At 47.3% G+C, this 20,261-nt stretch overlaps 1 protein-coding gene across 1 annotated transcript in view; it reads right to left on the reverse strand.

Annotated features, from left to right (window-relative positions):
* Window positions 1–19,790, reverse strand: part of LOC144161685 (carboxypeptidase M-like) — a 32,521-nt gene extending 12,731 nt beyond the window's left edge. Inside the window, exons 1-5 of the mRNA XM_077692310.1 lie at window positions 19,616–19,790; window positions 17,479–17,573; window positions 14,514–14,686; window positions 7,732–7,931; window positions 3,338–3,487 (exon numbers count right to left, since the gene is read on the reverse strand). Of these exons, the coding sequence (XP_077548436.1) occupies window positions 3,338–3,487; window positions 7,732–7,931; window positions 14,514–14,686; window positions 17,479–17,573; window positions 19,616–19,790 (793 nt within the window). The remainder of the gene's footprint in view (window positions 1–3,337; window positions 3,488–7,731; window positions 7,932–14,513; window positions 14,687–17,478; window positions 17,574–19,615) is intronic.
* Between the last annotated feature and the right edge of the window lie 471 nt (window positions 19,791–20,261).

Here is a 20,261-nt window from a genome sequence, read left to right on the forward strand (position 1 = left end):
TTACTACTTTGTAAAGTGCGTGGCCTTAATGTATATGATCATCTTCTTAAATGTATCGAATGTTTATTACTTAGTCTAAAGCAGTTTGTTACCATTCACAACTATGATTTACCCTCAATTACTCTCACTTCTGGAGTTCCGCAAGGCTCCGTGCTTTGTCCATTATTGTTCCTTATATATGTAACCGATCTACCCAACTTTGTTTTATCCAACATACACTCGTACCGTGACGACTGCGTTCTTCTTAGAGAAATTAACCATAACAGTGACACGCATGCACTACAATACGATCTAGACAACATTTTCACTTGGTGCGAAAATTAGCTCAGGAATTTAAATATCTCTAACTGTAAGGCAATGCGCATTACATGTACATGGAGCACCTCACCTTCTTACTTCCGGTCCCGGCGCAGTGTCAACTATGGGACCCTCGTCAGGATGTATCTGCCCGCGTAACCATCCTCTTTACAAGAGATAATAAGCTTCTTTAAAAAAGGCCGACATTTTGGAGTAGTAAACCAGTACAAATATCTTCGGGTTCACATATCTGACAACTTAACCTGGGATGCCTGCATTGATCCCATTATTAATAGCGATAACCGGACCTTAGTATATATATATATATAATGCAAAAACTTGCTTTGGCTCCCTCCTCCCCAAAGTTACTCCTCTACAAACCTCTTATTAGAACCAAACTTGAATACGCAACAGCCATACGGGATCCAGACCAAGCGTATTCAATAGACTAGAAATGGCTCAGAACAATTATGCTCATTTTATTCTCTCCAAATTTAACCGACCGCCGGTATATCCTCTGGAGCTTGTCTCAATCTGCCTGAACTAATAACCCGCCAAAAAATAAGACGAGAATGCTTGTTCCACAAAATACTTTATAATCCCACATTATGCAATGACAACATTTGTCCCCCCAAACTACTTATCATCACGTTGCTATCACGCCCGCAAAGTTGTCCTCTCGATGAGTCACATGCGCTTAAAGGGACACTGAAGTGATATGTAAACATTGCGGGATTACTTGCGTAAATTGTAGTCCGGGGTCCCCAGGCCATGTTACGACCACTCTGGGCGCGTTTACGCGCTTTTATTTAGTAGAAAACTTAATTCGAAAATGCTGTCCTCCTCTCTTTACGCTCGCCCATTTTCTGCGGCGTTTTCGTGTGACGTCGAGAGGAGCCGAGCTCGCAATTGGCTGAGCTATCTGCACGGCTCCCCGGCCTTCAGACAGAGTCAGTCGGCCCAGCGTTTCGTCCGCCGGACGCCGACGGGTCGTCGCAATTCGTTCGCTCAGTTGGAACGAAGCCAGGGCCAGGACACGTTTGTGAATGGAAGAATGGGCCTTTCTTTACTTGGTTAGTTTGTACACTGTATCTAGCTCCAAGTCAAGGTCGCTTCACACAAGCGCTGCGCAAACGCACATGCGACGCTTCGCTGACTGGTACGCCCGTAGGAAAATATAAGGCCTCTTGAAGGCGGGAGAAGAGTCAGCGAAGTCAATATAGGTACTAAGGAAATACCGTACAGCGTAAAAATAGGGTGCGGGAAGCACTTTTTTGCGCTGGGCGAACAAGCACAGCGGTCAGCAGCACGACTACGCATCTGCGAACGCTTTTCCGTCTACGAAATGCAATTGCTAGACGTGAGCTATTGCGGAAACACGGGGGACGCTTACTGCACGAGCACAATACAACAAATAGTCACCTAAGCTGCTTGAAATGCCAAAACTAAATAAAAATGTAAACTTGTTGTACAATATATACCTTATATTACCATGGTCGGCGCAGCCCGTCGCGTAGCCGAATTGTCGAAGGCTGCAGGTATGTCGCCGCCGAGTGTTTTGCAAGTCACGAGTTCGAGTCCCCGCGGGTACGTGCTTTTTTTTTTTTGTAAGTTAACTTTTTTGTTTTCTGCCGATGTTTTCTACATTGAGTTCACCTTTGTTTGGGCCGCAACGTTCATGGCTCCACGAACTAGTTCACAGAACGCGCCCAGGCTGGCACTGGCGCGCTAGCGAGTTCTCGTTGGCGTGCTGTCCATAAGCACCGACTGCTTGCGGGCAGTGGGCACAGGCCAGAATGAACAGACCCTTGGCCTGGTGCGAACACGCATTTTACGGTACAGGCATGAGTGAGCCAAGCTCCAAATAGGGGGGGGGGGGGGGGGGGGGGGGGGGGAAGCGCATGACATTTGTGCGTCTGCGGGCACGCGGAGGGCGTCCATGCACTGCGTAGGCCTCGGCTAGTGAATGCTACGATTCCAAGCCGTCCTGGGAGGCTTATCTTTATGCATTTTTACAGCTGACAACATGGCAGAAGCGCGGTACGATGATTACTGAGTTATTGAGAATGCCCATCCAACAACGCACAGGTTGTGTTTTGCAGAACCGAAACGGGAACCGAAACTTGTTTGGTTGCTCACCTTGGGCATCGTCCAATTACGGTCCCGCTCCTCCCAACGTCGCAGCTTTAGTTGGTGCGGCCGCCGCAAACCGCGCATGGTAGTTTTTCTTCTTTGGCGCTTTGTAAAATAATTACCGATTTGTCAACCGGATAAACTATGAAAAGTGGGCTAATTTGAGCCAGTCTACGCAGTGCAAGCAAAAACGGGAGCTTGACAAATTCACTTCAGTGTCCCTTTAATATGCTCGTTCATTCATTGCACGAGCATCACCTGATTAGAGCGACTTTACAGCAGAAACTGCGACTATCTTACTCATTGACGCATCCCGAACAGCTATTAGTAATGAAAACTACTCTGATAGCCATGAGTAAATAACAAATTTGCCTTTTGTATCGGTTGATTTGTGGTGTACAAACATTGTTGTCTGCTCCCTGTAGCCACTGACCTTTTGTGTACAGATTTTGTCGACTTTGTTTTACAGTGTGTTCTTGAACTTCTTGCCATTCTTCCTTTTTTTCGCGTGACTGTTTGATAGGCACTCTAATCATTATTTGTTCAAAGAATGAAAACCCACTCCCCTCTATATTGCTTCAGCCATGAGGGTACCTGTAAATACATAAATAAATAAATAAATAAATAAATAAATAAATAAATAAATAAATAAATAAATAAATAAATAAATAAATAAATGGAAATTATCTGTCACGATCTCACAAAACACACCTTACGTATACGACCAAACAGTAACACACCTTTTGTAACACTACGACTTAAATACATTTTTACAGTACTTAAATGGGTCAGCGATTCTAGAATGTTCCTTTCTAACGCTGTCGCTTGAAGCGGCCGCAGTCTACCAGCAATATTCGTCGGCAAAAACCATCAACCGATGCAAACAGAGCCAACCACTTAGGCGTACCGTTGGAGAATCCCTCGCCGTTCTCCCCAACGGGTGGCTTCCCAGGGCACGTTGATGTAGCGTTGAGCGCCATGCTTTTCGCCATGAAACTAGACAGCTCCTGGAAGACGTCGTCATCTGGCGTGGCGCTGGTCTTGAGCCAGGGCATGTCTGCAATCAAAGAACCAAGCATATATATCCCGTTCATTGTCCGAAGGTCGCACGATAAAACCAACGAACAATCTGTGCCAATGAAATAACTGTTTACTTTCGTAACAAGAACACCTATTACTTCTCTTCGATATTTGTTTCGGAGGTTATACAAGAAGATACAAGATGCGATAAGGATGACCGGAGTATTAGTAGCATGGAGACGGTTGGGAGATTCCAGCACAAAGGCTTCGACCGACAGCGTATCTGGCGGATGATGATAATGATGGTGATAATGATGGGCATGATGACGACTATTAAAATGTAACGATCGCCGAACACCCCGATATCGACCATCTGACTTGCTCCAATTTTTTTTCCATATGTCAACGCATGTCGAGTGCAGGAATGATAATGCATCATTGCGAGTGAGCAGGATAATGCGGTTCTATTTCGGCCCTGGGCGGGTTCGTTTAGGGACAGACACTCAAGCCTGAGCATTATTAACAAGTTATAAAGCGATAACTTTCAGGTTCTGATGCTTGACCCTTGAAGGAAGCTTCGGTAGGAGTGGAAATGTTACGCTCAGCCTGATTAGAACAGCCAGCTGACATCAGTCAATTCTTTTGAGACAAAAGTAATTTGTCTGCTACAATTCCGGGGTATTTATTTGGGCCTAGTACAGAGACATGAGCTGTACGGCGGTGAAATTCTACCGGGATAATTCGTTAGCTTCTAAAAGGATACGGGTTAACATTAATTTGCGGTGATGCAACAACCTATGCCTCCAACTGCTTGTACCTTTATGGCTACCGCCGTGTTTCCTTTTAAACCAATCGGTTGGTAACAATTATCGCAAAAGCAGGAAAGGGTGGCAGGCTTTAAAGCGACCCTGCAACACTTTTTTAGATGTTTTTTCCTAAATCGGAAATGCTTTCAGAACATCGTCAACAAGCGTATCCAGTACTAAGAATCGGTGGTCACGAATTTCATCGAGGGAAGATTACTTCTCTACGACAACCAGATCACGCAAAATTTTTCAGGACTTCTCGTTGTTTGCACGCTCTAATGCTTCATTCGAGCGGTGTTCCGGCTATAAGTTTGCGTGATAGCCGCATTAAAAATTAAAAAAAAAAAAAAAGCTCAGTAACTGGAAGGCGTTTCGGCTGCGACAAAATCGCGCAATGTCGCTGTGCGCCGGCTGATAGCTACATCTTCGGCAGAGCTCCCAAGAACCAAGAAAAGGGTGCCTGCCTGTATCGCAAATGTTGCATGGTCTCTTTAAAAGCTTATTCTTGATGAATACTTGTGTGGTTCACAAACGCAGGCGCCATTTCGTCTTTTTGAAATGCTGTGAAGATCCTAGCCAGTACGACATACAAACGACAAAGACTCTTTCCACATGTGAATATAATTTTATCCGCGCATACAAATGATTTTTGTCACCTTAACAACAGCGCGAAAAAAACGGACAAATGAAGCAGACGGGACGAGCCTTGTTCGCTCTGTTTTTAAGATAAGACGATACCAACTCGCCCAGCTCAACACTCTTTTGCACAAGGGGCTTCTGGATGAACTGTCCCGATATGGGAAGTAGCGTGCAGTCGCTATCCTTTGCGTTTGTTTCGACGCTAGCAAGAACTGCGGCAATTTATTTTGTAAAGCCAACTGAGATTTAAATATAGCAAATGGAGTCACATGAAGCTTGTTTTTGCCCCTATGAGGCAGACACCGCATAGCAGGGCAGGCGTTACATAGACCGAGCAGCTGGGGATATTTAACGCGAGCCAAAATCTCGCACAAAGTCCTAATACGACGCGTGCATATCCGTGTTTTAGCGGGAAAACCTACCGTCGCGATGCGTATAGTATACTATCCTCACGTTTCGGGAGAGCTTTGCTCTCCATGGTCAGGGAAAGGAGACACCAGAGAAACTGGGACAAGTCCTTTTCCTACCGCGTGTTCTAATCCCGTCTGTGTTCTAATCCAATCCAATCCAAACGGATCCTAACATCGCCGTATACTTGTCTGCGCCTGGGACTTGATACAGTTACGCCTAAGTCAGTGCTCTGCGGCAAATTTGCTATGGCACTTTGGAGGCCAGAGAAGTTAAAGGAGTACTGACACAAAATTTCAAAGCTGAGATAACTATGTAAAATGCTTCCTTTGTATATGGAGATATCTCCCGGCAAGTTTCAGCAGTAACTGTTCAGTATAACATATTCTAAACCGGCTTTATGCTTTGCTTGCCCAAGAAAGCTCCGAACGGACACCCATTCGTAGTCGGCATCCGCATGACGCCATCTGCTCCTCCTGGCCCCAAACTTCCGCCGTAAGGGCTCCCGTGACGTAGCCAATGCGCTGGCTGCGGTTGGCGCGCGCTGCTCTGGCATGTGTACACATCACAGTTTTGGAACTGGCGTCACGCTGCACGGGCGCGTGGGGGTGGTGGAGACGACCACGCGCGAGCGCGAACGTCCATACTAGCAGTGGTGCGACAAGAACAGTGACGTCACGAGCGGCTTCCTGTCATGGCGGCCGCCTGGGTGCTCGTTCTGTTGTAACCGAAACTCACACGAACATACGAGGCTGTAAATTATTGTTTACGCTGCGACCGACCGTCTATTGTGCGATTCATTGATTAGTGGGCTGGTAGGCACCCATATATAACCGCGAAGAAAAACGTAACACAAAAAATTCGTGTCAGCAGTCCTTTAGGAAAACTTTTAAGTAACAGCACAGTTGTTGGCAGGTATACACACTGCGTTCAAAACAAATTTAAGTGGCCTTTATCCGGCTGCCGAATTTCAAAACTTCGGGGGTTTAACGCGCCGAAGCTACCATCCCTGGGCTACGAGGCGCGCTGTGTGGAAGGCTCCGGATTAATTTCGACCACCTGGGGATTTCTAAAGGCGCTATGCAGACAAAACACAGGTTTGTTTCATTCGAAAGTCATACTGACACCACTCTTAACGTAAACAAGCTTCGCTCAAATAAGCTAAACAAATCAGAAAAAGGCAATGGCCATGCAACTCACTAGCTCAATTACCGCTCAATTACACGTGACGTAATATTTGGCTGATTGGCGATTGGCTGACGAAAGCAAACGCAAGTTAGGCAGGGCTTATAAGCTTTTAGAACGAGCTATTTTCACTTAAGTGTAATGCATATTCATTTTATAGCAGTAAGAATGGTGGGGTAAACAATCGAAGTTACAGAAGTACACGCAAACATAGAAGTAGTAACACTCCGTACTGTTGTTGGTACTGCACGCACTATGCTTGTTATAGCTACGCAGCAGCCTGGCGCTGGGGGTTCTCACTCGACACTGGCCGATTGGCGTGAGCGACATTGCCTTACGCGACCCTGTTTGTCGAACATACCCCATGTTTCACGAAACGATTACTATCAACGGTAACAAAAGCAAGGCAGGTGCAAATCCGGTCACAAATAAATCAATGCACACAGCAGTGCGGAGCAGTATGGCGGCGCCATCTAGATGGACTGACGTTAAACAAGGCTCCGCAGTCCGCTGCAGTCTGAGCAGCGCACTTGAAGTTCACTTGATTACCCGCCCTTGTTACGTCATGACAGACGTCGCGAAACACATTTTGGCGGGAGAATCTAAATTTTAATCAATTGAAACATTTATCCGCGAATAAAGCGTCACTTGCTGCCAGACAAGCGCTGAGGGCACTATAAAACGCTAAATCGTTGGAATAAAACAAACTCGTATTTTGTCGGCATGGCCGTTTTAACATGCACCGAAGTCTAGACACACGGGCGTTATCGCTTTTCGCCTCTATCTAAGAAACAGCCACCACGACCAGGATCGAAACAGCGTCTTAGGGCCCAGCAAATCGTGCTCCCGAAGGCCGGGAGGCCACATAAAACCTAACGAGCTAGATGGGTGGAAATGCCGAGCACATAAGCCAATCTGTCCTCATTGATTGATATTTATCAACATAGTTGTGTTTCCCGGTCTATGTCAGCGTGATACAACTGGTTCTTTTGGGCCCCCACCAGGAAACCACACACCGCGGCCAGCAATCAATTCTGCAACCATAGCCTCAGTAGCACAGATCTTCTGTACCTGGGCCAGCAATCGATTCTGCAACCATAGCCTCAGTAGCACAGGTCTTCTGTACCTGGGCCAGCAATCAATTCTGCAACCATAGCCTCAGTAGCACAGGTCTTCTGCACCTGGGCCACCTTAACGAGCGTTTACAGCAAACTGAAACTCCAAACCGTGCTCACGCCCTTACCTGCCCCGGGCGTGTCGTCGTACGGATAGAGCACGCCGTGCAGCCCGGCGAACAGAAGCACGGTGAGGACTGCAGGGTATGCGCGCTCAAGACGGAGTACAGCCGCTGACTCGGGCTCCACGGGCAGACGGGACCCGACCGGGCGGCGGTCGAAGGCGCCCGGGAAATTGCGATTGATGGCGATGCCGTTGACATTCTCGCTGTGAGACACCGAAAGAAACAAAATAAAAGGACTTAGCAGGACTCAGGTGCGAGTTAGTTGGTTCAAGTTCATGAAAGAAAAAACAGAACAGCGCGAACGAAACAGGACCGACGAATAGAAACACGTATAGAACACAAACGGGCGCTGTCTATCAACTGTTAATTTCTCGAGCGTAAATTGTAAATTTGATTGTACGCTCAAAAAATAAACAGTTGGTAAACAGCGCCCGTTTGTGTTCTACGTGTTTCTATTCCTCAGTCCTGTTTGGTTCTGCTCGCGCTGTTCCTTTTTTTTTTCAAAAATAAAAGGGACCCTGGTCGCAGCACGTATGAATCAAAAGCGGAAACCGATTCACCGAAGATTAACACCAACCATGATTTCCGGAGTCATATAAGGGGTCATACAGAGAAAACAAGTTTTTCTTCATTTGAGAGATAGGGGGTTTTATTGTGCCCCCGCGCTTGTCCGGCCGCAAAAGGATGCTCTTTCATTGAGAAATTATTTAATGTAAGTTAAAAACTTATTTCTGCCACCAAATCGGATTTTTCGTGACGTTTGCGATGACGTAAGCAGGACAGGTATTCAAGCGAGCGTTAGTGCGATGTTTACTCTGCTGCGCACTGCAGGACACCTTTTTACCGTTAGTCCTTCTAGATGGCGCCACCATACTGCGCGGGAGCGCTGTCTGCCTTTGTTTTGTTTCTGACCGTATTTGCACCTGCCTTGTTTTTGTTATAGTAGGTAGTAATCGTTTCGGGAAAGATGGTGTATGCTCGACGAACAGGGTCACGTGAGACAATGTCGCTTGCGCCAAACAGCCTGTGTCGTGCGAGGCAACCCCAAAGCGACAGACTGCTGCGCGGCTATTACAAGAAAACTGCGCACATTACCAACATTTGTGAATTGGGCCCCAAGTCTAGAACTGTGTACATTGTGTGAATTGTGACCTTTCCCTTTCTCCTCCCCCTTCCCATCCTCACTTCCCCGCAGGACCTTATGGCCTCTCGTCTTGAATAAAGTGTTTCACTCATTCAGTACCAATAACAGTACGCACTAATTTGCATGTACCGTGGTAACTTCCATTGTTTACCCCACCATTCTTAGTGCTATTAAGTGAATATGCATTACATTTAAGCGAAAATAGCTCGTCCTGCGAGCTTATAAGCCCTGCCAAACCTGCGTTTTTTTTGCCGGCATCAGCCATCGCACAGCTAGTGCTTATTACGTCATAGGTTTTAGTGCTAAAAATGAGCTAGTGGGTCGTATGGGAACAGGTTAAGCGCCAGGCACAACTGGAGGAAAGAAAACAGACAGGAAAGGGGTTCCCATGATGAAGTACGAACTAGCTCGCATCGACCCATTAATTCAGTCGCATGGCCATTCCCTATTTTACTGATTAGACAGCTAATTTGAGCGAAGTTTACGTGAAAAGTGGTATCAGTATGATTCTAACAGGGCAATCTTTCGAATGAACCAAAGTTGCGTTTTATCTGCACAGCCCATTTAAAGGGAGAGACAAATGTTTTTTTGTGGAGTGCTTGCCGTCTAGCTCGTAAGAGAGCCAGCGTTTTATATACTGGGTTAACCGCAACGAAGTTCTAAATAAACAGGCGGAAATAATTTTCAATTTGCTCTAACATTTCTTAAGTCTGAAAGGTAGCGACATGCAGTGCCCAAATGTAACACTACGTTACGTGTCCAAACAACTCCGCCGATTTCCACACGATTTAAAAACCGCATGAAGGAATAAGAAATGTTGCAAAGTTGTTTTTTTGTTGTTTTACCCGGGGACAAGTTTTAAATACCTCTTTTAATCTCACGTGTAGCTCACGTGTGTTGCCGTACGGCTCACTGTCATGGTTGCCAGCATTCCTCTTGGCGGGACATGTATCGCTGGCAGATCTAAAAACTCTGATTTCAAAAATACTAAGGCGCTATCAGCGAAACCGTTTCGGGTTGAGGTACTTTAAGTCATGCCCTCTCATTTGGGATAAAAAAATACACTCGAAAAAATTCCCCCGCATTTCCCCGAGGGGGAGAATGTGAAAGTGCGAATACACGGTTGTCGGCCCGCTTGCGGCGCTTGCGCTCGTCCCCCGCAGCCCACCGCCTCGCCGCCTTCTCTTCCATCTCTTCCATCGGGTTTGTAGTATCACGTGTACACCACGCAGTTATCAAGCCGCTATAACGCCGCTGAGTCGCCAACGCACGCCGCTGACGACGTAGTTTGAATGCGTTAAAGATATAAGGCGCGTCAACACTGATATCACCGTCGCGTCCGTGGCTTGATCGGTAGAGCGTCGCGCTGCGGCCGCAAAGTCCGCGGATCGAAACCTGGCGCCGGATGCTGTTTTTCTTTATAGAGGAGCACTGCGGACGCCGCCGCCGCCGACGCCGGCGGTGGATGGTTTGGGGTCGCTTATAAAGTGTATTACTTAAAACTCCCACCTCCCCTCGCGGGAACAGATGCGACGCATAGGGGGTTCACGTTGCAGCGTTGGACAGCGGAGGAACGGCGCTGCAACGATGGAGCGGAGCGCCGCAGGCACCGCGTTTTATAGCGCGCATAACGGTGAGGGGACGCGCCGGCGCCAGTGCGTCTGCCGCGGCTATGACGCAACACAATCCAACACAATCCATTATAATCCAATACAATCCAAATCCAAGCCAAGCCAAGCCAATCCAATCCAATGCCCCTCGCTAGAGAGTGTTCGCTATCGGAGAGGAGAGGGGGTGAGCGGCAGAGAGCGCAGCTCGCGCGGCGAGGAGAATGGGGGAGGGGCGGACGCCGACGACAACGCCCACGACGCCGGATGCAGGGACAAGGCGAGTGAATGAGATGCAGTCGCATCTAAAATAATCGGTTGTCCATCGCTTTAAACAAGCTATAGGGGGTTTTCCCTTCCGGAAAAAAACGACGCCCTTAGAACGCAATGGCGTCACGGACCACTGAAGCGCCTCAAGAATCAAATCAAACTCGCGCACCGACTGGACATGTGCGGATTTGTTCCAGCTGCGTGTCACGCTCCCTCTCTGGCCGGGGGCGAGCGACTTAGCCACGCCGAGTCACATAGGCTATGAAGCGGGCCTTAGTGAAGGTCGTCAGACTAATCATACCCCCTGTGGATATATAACGCTTACAAAAACCTTGACACATCGGTGTTCTTGTTTTAGACTGGTCATGAAGAAAAAAATGCAAGTTTGGTTCATTCGAAAGATTGCCTCGTTAGAATACCACTGACACCACTCTTAACGCAAACTTCACTCAAAAAAGCTATATAATTAGGAAAAAGAAAACGACCATGCTACCCTCTAGCTCTTTCCCCGCACTACAAGTAATGGCGCATTATTAGCAGCTGTGCGATTTGTTGAGGCCGGAAAAATCAAACGCAAGTTAAGCAAGGCTTATAAGCTTGCAGATTGAGCTATTTGCGCTTAACTGTAATACAAATTTAGCACCATGCCCCATTTGTCGCATCACAAAAGAATATCGTTTTATATTATTTTATAAGAATATTGAGAGCGATTTGGTCATCTGGCGAGTGTACATCAATGAAAATGATACAGTCATCTGCAAAAGGTCTTATTTTATTCGGATCAGTCATAGCATTACAATATCATTGCAATAAATTAAAAAAAAACAGCAACGGTCCTAGAACACTGTCCTGCGGTACGCCGGAATCTACTGGGAGATGAGGTGATGTCTGTCCACAGACGTCGACATACTGTTTCCGGCTGTTCAGGTAAGCAGACACCCAGGGCACTCGGTAGTTTGGAATCCCTATAGTCTGTAATTTCTCGATAAGCTTGCTAAGGGGAACACGGTCGAAGGCTTTACTGACATCTAAAAACAGTATATCGACCTGTCTAGCTTTGTCTAAAATAGAAGCAATGTGATGAACAACTGAAACCAACTGGGTGACTGTGGAAAACCCTTTTCTGAAACCATACTGAAAGGGAGATAAAATGTGGTTATCATCTAAGAATCTGTTTATGCGAGTGGCAATTATGCGTACTAGCATTTTGCAACATGCGGAAGTTATACAGATTGGTCGGTAGTTTGGTATGCACTGGGGGTCCCCCTTTTTTTACTGTAAACAAGGCGTTTCTCCGTTCGCTGAAGCCGTAATCAGCATACTAACGTTCGCTTAAGTACTTGCCCTGGGTGCATTATCGCAGGCGTCACGAAACACGATTCAACAGAACAATCAATATATTGGCTTAAATTGTTTAATTTCTCAGTGAATAAAGCATCATTTGCTGCAGGACAGGCGCTCACCACTAAGTCGCATCAAATGTTTCGAATAAAACAAACTTGTATTTTGTCTTCATGTCCCCTTAAACGCGAAGCTGTCATTGGTCGAGGCTTAAATGAGGACGATGCGCGGTAACGTGGTTGCAGTGATATGGAAAGGGATTAGCCTTGCGAGGAGGCGACCAAGCACCAAGAACCGCAACGCAGTGGAAGCTACGCAAGTAGTCCTCAAGCAAAAAATAAAGAAATGGTATCACTCCGCCTCGCGTCGTGGCTCAGATGTGCGCGTAGGGGAATAGCGCCTACATGGCTGAAAAGAAAGAAAGGAGTAGCAAAACGGTTTGCGTTGTCTGCTCAAAGTTCAGACGCGCTCGCCTCGCAGCATTCTGCTTGCACAAATTTTCCATCTATGAGTTCCTCTTGCAACAAACGGTGAAAGCAGCAGTAAACGCACGTAAACTTTGTCCAGATAACTCTAGCAAAATCAGAATTATAATAACTGATTTCGCAGTTCTTGGAAGTTTGTTGTTTTGGCCAGCTTTGCACCCTACTTTCCTCGCCGCAGGAAGCGCCCAGTAACACTATCTAGCCTTGACAGCGTTGCACGCTATGTATGAAACGGATATAGACGAGTGCGTTTGGCGGTCGTTTCTGGAGTGTTCGGAAAATGGGTAGTCGCGTGTCCTTCGGAGAAGTCGCCCGTCGGGAGCGCCAGCGAGGGGGGTGCATGAACGGACACGGCGTTCGGGCGAATCCAGACGCCCGCGCGAGTAATACCGAAGCCGTGAGGGTGGTGATAAAACGTTTAATGAGGCAAAGGGAAGGGGTAGAAGGGCGTGGTTAGCCTCCTAAGTCCAGGAAGCGGATAGATATCTGCTCAGCCAGTGTTATCTTGTGCAGATCAATCTCCTGGCTTTGAGAAGTTCTATGAAACTTAGCCTTGCGTTAGGGAACGCCAGGCAGGTTCGCTGTTAACATCAGCGTTCGTGACGTTAAGACCGTGAAGCATGGCTGATTTTTTTCGGATGCACCAGAAAAAGCGCCGCCGCAGCCCGGTACCAAATCCGCGACCTCGTGCTCGTGCTCCTGATGACGTTCAAAACAAAGAAAACTTTGGCCGCAGCCCCTCAAGAAGGCACGCTGGACTGTTTGAATGAAAAAAAAAAAAAAAGATTACGGTTTCTTTTCTACCTTCCGTTAGCCCCCGATTGACCACTATTCAGTAAACTTTACTGAGATGAGAAGGGGTAAAGAGAAAGAGGGCGGCTAGAGGAGTGAGCGGAGCCCTCTTTCCAGAGCGCCAGGTTCAGCTGCCAGGTCTTCGCTCTTCGGATCAGCTCTCGCTGAATCTCGAGGGCGGGGTTGGCCAGGGCTGCCTCCCATGACTCTAGTGTGTTGGGTTCGTAGGTGTTCTCCCCGACCTTATAATGGGGCATCCCCAGGATACCTGGAACAGATTTGATACCTCTCCGCATTTCTTGCAGCGTCCGTCTGTAGTGCTCGGAAACATTAGAGCAAGCATAGACTTGTGTACGAAGGTGTTTGTTTGAGTTTCCTTTAGTGTTTGAAATTCCCCGGTATGTAGGTCTTTGTGTGGTGGCGGGAACTTCTGTCTGCTGAGACGAAGTTGGGAGAGTGGTTCTTTGCGGGTTTATGGATGGGGAAGACTGCATGAGTGCACTGATTTGGCGCGGTATACGTTAGGAACCTTGCTACCTTGTCGGTCAGCTCGTTTCGGTCACCCGCGAAGTGTGCGGGGTACCGGGGATTCGGTCCCTAGTGACCCGGGTACCAGATGACCAGTGTTTGTGCTTCAGAATTGGTTGGAGAATCTTCTGCGCAGACAAGGGATTCTGCCTGCTGGTAGGTTTAGAATTGCTCTTTTCTAGTCAGTGGGTTTGTTTGAAGATTTGTTGTGTTCGCCCCATCTAATGGCCAGCAGGACGTCGCTTGTCTCTATTTCGTCCATGTCCAGGTCTTTGAAGTTATGCTGTCTTTTAGCTAGCCGATGCGGCAAAACACGTTGTCTAGCCAGATAAGATACCACAGCACGCTTCCATTTATTTTTTTTCAAGCTTTCATCATGGAACAAGCGTAGCGCCACCTCCTGCATATGGGCTACTTTCCGTGAGTCGATGGTGCTAGAGCCACTGCATAAACTCACCTAGGGGATCTGGTTGGTGTCATTCCTGTTCATGGAACCATCACTACCACCGGCACGGGCGATCGCGGTAACGGGAAGAAAGGAAGAGGAAAAGGCCGGTGGCCAAGTGTATGGAGTGCGGTGAACCACACGAGTAATGGAATGAGCCAGCGTATACTCACCCTCCGGTATTGCTGCTACAGTCGCCGGGGATGGAGGCGTCCGAGCCGTCCACGTTTACAGACGGCACGACGTGGAGGCGGACGTTGTTGAGGAGCCAGTGCACGTCCTTGTCGGTATTCTCGCTTTTCGTGATGTACTCGACCAGATGGAGGGCAACTTCGCGGGTTACCAGCTGCGATGACCAACATAGCTTATCGCCACGACATGGACAAAGATCACCCGGCAAATTACACGCATTTAAAGGGGCCGTGAACAAAATACAAACCAATTCAATTTGAAATAGCTAGGCATTGGAAAGAACTCACTCAGATCTATTCCAGCCACGAAAGACGTTTTTAAGAAGAGAACAATAAATCGTGAAAAACTGTCATTTCGCACTACTGTGACGATATTGCGGCACGCAGTCCTGCAAGTTCTTTTAAACTAGTTATCAGTGTATTGTTAACCGCGTATCGATATTTAAGGAATACAATCAAATAAAACCAGAGGCTAATCGCCAGGTCTTATGTTCCTTGGCGGTGGCTTCGGATGGCAACCACCAATCAGGCAAAAAAGATTCCGTGACGTCGAGAGACCTCACCAAAACGTGGCTGGTTCTTGTTATTTTATACATATCTAGATTGTTTAAATAAAGTTTGCGATAAAATTGGTATTATTGTGATGGAGAGTCGGCACAAGGCAGGGAGGTACAAATATACATCTTTCGGACATAGCTGCCGCAATAAACCTCGCAGAACAGAATCCCTGGAAGTCCCTCGCACTGACCGTAGCGCCGTCGGCCTTTTCAGGAAAGATACGTAGCAACACGCCAACGCCACGTTCACGCTTTGCGACATATCGAGCGTAGTCAGTCTAAGTCCTCGAATAGTTCTCGAATCGTTCTCGAACTACAGTCTGTTGCACACGGCATAAACGGATCCGAAATGTCTGCCCTGAAAGTTTCCCCGAAACTTCGCACACGCACTCCTGTACTCGCCCAATTTAGTTGCGTGGTGCCTGCATCGCTTCGCCGCATTCTCCGCTTAACTGCACCTGTCGTCCTGTTGTGAGCAGCCAGCCGATCGCACTCGCCATTACGCTCGCGGCGTTCGGATTCGTAAGCGGCCTGCTCTTCCTCCGAAGAAGAAAACGAAGAAACATATGATTGTCGAGCACTGCATTTTGTCGACGATGGTGGCCCCCATGGCAACCAGCGAAGCTTGAGCTTCCTGGTCTGGGCAGCGCAATGCCTCCTCCACTGCTCAAACGTGGTACCGTATTTTCGCGCGCATAACCCACACAAAAATGCGAAAATTTCACGGGTGCAGTAGAGGTGCGGATTATATGTGAGGTATTTCGTTCGATGCAGCTTCACCGCAATTCGCGTTTTGGCCGCGATGCCCCAACAGCAGTGATGGCGACTGAGCCACTGTAATCCCATTGTGTGTGCATATTTTTCACACACAGCTCAACAATATACCAACCTGAAAGATTCTTGGCTCGCTGTATGATTATCTGGCTCGCTCTATGAGGCAAGTCATGTAGTTACGTAGTCAGCTAGGTAAGTTCTTTTGCATAAACAAATGTGTAATGTTGTTTGTGTAGTAGATTTGCTCCATCCTATTATGTACACAATATGCGGGAAATACGCTGGATCAATTTTTTTATTCATCGGCGGAAAGTATGGGCGCGGGTTATACGCGCTATAATACGGTAATTACTGTATGCGTGTCTATCAGGCACCCCCACATAAGGTGGTGAAAGGTACCAAGGGGCTGGCAGGCAGTACACTTGGGTGAACGGCATACGCGCCTGCGTGAATTAGCTGTAACTTGGCGGGATTCGGAAATGTATTCGTCTGTAAAAGACGCAATGTGTGTTCTTGGTGGATGGTGAGTTGGGTGTGTACCGGGAGGTAGACACGGCGAGAGGCTGCCGAATCCCCCGTTGCACCGTGCTCATAATCCTACGGGTTGTTTCTTAGCTTTCCTCTTCCTGCTCCAGGTTACATTCCTTATTGATTTTCTCCGCCTCCTTATAGAGAGAGTTCGGGAATTTCTTTATCCGGAAACTAAAAATGTATAGGAACCTATAGCAACCTATAGCAGTACCAGTGTCATATTGCTAAATAATTTGACTTTACAGCTGGGGTCGCATACGCTTATTGTAGACCGGTTTTTTTTTTATCTGGCTTTTCCGCACGGCTGGTGTGTACTGAAAGAAGCCGACCTTAAAAGTAATGTAATGCGGCGAAGCCATTTTTTTGCGCAGCGGTGAAGGTTTTGTAAAATGACGAAAGAAACCGGGAACAGTTTTAAGTGCAGAGCACTTTAACCCAAGTATATAGAGCACCAAGGCGGCGTCTCGGGGCAACGCTGTTCGCGGCGTACCCCAGAGGCTTCGAAAGCCAAGCGGTTTATATAGTCATAAGTGTTAGAAACTCGTAACACGCTGGCGCTTGTCATACATCTTCCCGTTGTTTAGCGCAAAGAAAACTATAGGTACATTTGAGGACAAATATACGTAATTAACCGGCAGCGCTCGCGTTTCTTTAGTTAAGGACGCCCGTTGGGTTGGTTTTTAAGATAGTAAACGAAAAATGTGGCAGTGCAACGCCGGCACGTGCAGGAGGAAAAGCAAGCACAAAAAGAACAGAACTCCCGCTGGCGCAGTTTCAGGCAGGGGGGGCGCGAGCACTGCGAAGGCAGGAAATTTGAATTGCATGGGGTGGTAACAGTAAGCGGATAACGGCGGTACACCCCATTATGGCGAATAACTGTTCTGCACTTCCGGCAGCTTTCACATTGAGTGGAACGGCTTTATATTTTTGGGAAGGGCTTCCGGGACCCGCTGAAATTCCCTCGCAGTGGCCTCATGGGCCGCGGACTCCCACTTAAGAATTACTGTTCTGGAACCTGGAGAATCGACCTGCGCTTGACACTTTCATTTTCCGCCATCGCAATCGTCAATAGGAAAGCTGCTTACGTCATTTCCGTAGATGTTAGCGATGAGGTGCAGGTTGGGAATCAAGCCGTCCTCCTTGGCTCTGTTGCTGATTATGAGCTGCCAAATGCTCCGCCCTAAACAAGAAAAAATACCGGTGTCTTTATCTTTCATATAAGCCAACTACGTGTCTCGGATAAATAATAGTAGCTTAGTTGAACCATGTTTATCTCTAGAATCAGCGTATTCGTTTTCTATCAACAATTCGGCAGTCACTATAAATCAACAAGGCATGGTTATAGAGAGCCTCTAACAACAGTCTACTAGTGCCTTTGACCCAAATTACTACTCGGCACGTAGCAACACGTCCTTCAGCCTCGTTTACAGAACAAGGTTCTTAAAAAGGCCAGCGCTGAATCTCGTGAATTCACCCCTACATTTCGCCTCTAAAATTAACGTACTTTTCACGAACTATTAAGTGCATCCAAAAATATTTTTAGTAATGTGCATTTCTATTTCTTTCGACTGGTGCCATCGATAGCTAACGTAATCAAACGCACATACAGTATTTGTCAAAATGTTCTAGGCCAAACCTAAGCCTTGCGGACCGCGAGCAATTCAAAGAATAAGTTTAGCCTTTAACGACGCCCAAATTATTTTGTGATAGTAAGAAAGTGTTTTCTCTAGCTTTCCGGCATAAAACGTTTCAGTTTACCCTGAAACGTAAGCTTTTAAACTGAAATTTTTGCGGCCTGGGCACTTTCGGCATGGCCTAGAAAACTTTGAGAAAGACTCTACATTTCCATATGTCGACAAATAAAACGAAGCGCGGTGTTACTGAGGCATGGCCACTGCTTCACAAAGCTTCATTTTCTTGCCTGCTCGGTATTAAAAGCAGCTTGAGAAATATAGGTTCCACCCATAATTATTCTACGATTCGAGAATTCTTGCGCTCTGTTTATCAGCACCGGTGTAGACTGTGTGGTTAAAACTGAAGAGAGTGCACCAGAACGTTATGCTGAAGCGGCAAGGTGAGCTAGCTCGTCAAATGCAGCAAGAAACCAGAAGCGCGACGTACAAACACCAATAAAGCAGCACCAGCATTAAAGAGACTCTGCAGAACCTTCGATTAACGCTTTTACTCTTTCCTTCGCGTCTGGAACCACTGCGAAAACTATAGTTATCTCCAGCACGGAGCGGCACTGTGCGATTGACTGGTCGCAGCAGATACGCCTTCCGTTTCCGCTTTGTTTTTGTAGCTTCATTTTTAAAGTTGCTGTCGAATGCACTCATTGCTGCAACTGAAAGAAAACCGACGAACAGCCGCTACATGGCCTTAATGACATAATTCGAGCCATCTAAAGAACGCAAAGACCGGGAAAGACAGAAAAATCTTTTGAGCGAGTTTGAAAGTGATCTGATGGGCATAGAGCAGTAATTTTTGGCTGAGGTGCTTTGCTACCCCCTAATCTAAGTTTCGGTGTGTCGGGTGACTACGTTCTGCAAGCATTTAAGATTTGAAAAAAGTGTTTTAGGGCCCCTTTAAGATGGCACCGGCAAAGCTCTTTTCTTCGGCGTGTCCGTATGCCACGATTCAGTTCCCACGATAAAGAACACGGTGGTCTACATTTACAAAAACGCAGCATTCAAGAAAGTTACAATGGGAAGAAAAGGTCGAAATCGGGTCTACATATTTTAGAGGCGAAGCCCCTTCGGGGCTCGGGCTATCGGCATCTAATGTCGTCGTCATAACCGTCTTCTCGTGTAGTCACGGTACTAAAACACCTGGACACTCGTTTACGCCTCGCGCTAAAACGCAACGCGTAATAAAAAAAAAAAAAACATCGGGACACTCTTTTACGCCTCACGCTGGAGAGCTTCGTGCTTCAAAGACAAAAGGCTTTTACAGCAAAGCTGTATACCTCTGGCCCCCAACGGTTTCATCTTATACACTTATACACTGCATGCTTCGCCCCTCCCCAGGTTTTAGGTTAGTGAAGATGGCCCGATGTTAGCGCATCAGAAATATTGGCTTTTTACATGACATAAGACTGGCTGGACAAAAACAAGCATCAACGGCAACTCAGTTTTCTCCCTTGGCCTACCACGTGCTGCATTCTGCCATTAACAAGCACTCTCTTCCACCGAAAGCGCACCGCTTGTATGCGTGGCAAAGCACCTTTCAGGGTCTTCCCCAGAAGCTGAAGCGTGACGAGCGAGCCGTGCTCAGAGGCCACGCGGTGCACGAAGGAGTTCACTTCGTCCAGGCTGTGGTACTTGAACTCCATGGCTCCGGCAATGCGGCACGATACTCCCAGAAGCAGCAGCACCACCGTGGTGACCTGTCTTGACATTGGATCGAGCTTGTTCGACGTACAGCGCATTTTTCGACGTTGTGTTGTGGCCGGCCAACCTAGGGGAATACAAAAAACAAGCATGGCGTGCGGCGAACACTATGCAAATAGTGCGCCGAGGTGTTCTAAATGTCAGCTACCGTAATTGGTTCTCATGCGCTTAATTTCCTAAAATTTGCAGTGTGTGGTGCAACTTCGTGCGCCCACGTTGGCCAAATTTGGGGACAACGCCCGGTATAGTGAAGTGACAAGTGCGTCAATTAATTATTGCGGCCTGTGGAAACAAGGCCTAACCCACATGAGTTGCAAACTGAACATAAAAACATCATACGTCACAGTTTTATTTCAAAGAAGTCGCATTTGATAAAGGACTTAATTCGGCCCCGGATGACGGAGGCTAGAGGCACAATTACCACGACAAAATGATGTTTATTTTGCGGTTGCTTTGTCTTGGGCCGCCATTCGTACAAA

Source organism: Haemaphysalis longicornis, unplaced genomic scaffold (assembly GCF_048455015.1).
Source record: "Haemaphysalis longicornis isolate Haplotype H1 unplaced genomic scaffold, Haemaphysalis longicornis Haplotype H1 scaffold_12, whole genome shotgun sequence".
NCBI classification, from domain to species: Eukaryota; Metazoa; Arthropoda; class Arachnida; order Ixodida; family Ixodidae; genus Haemaphysalis; species Haemaphysalis longicornis.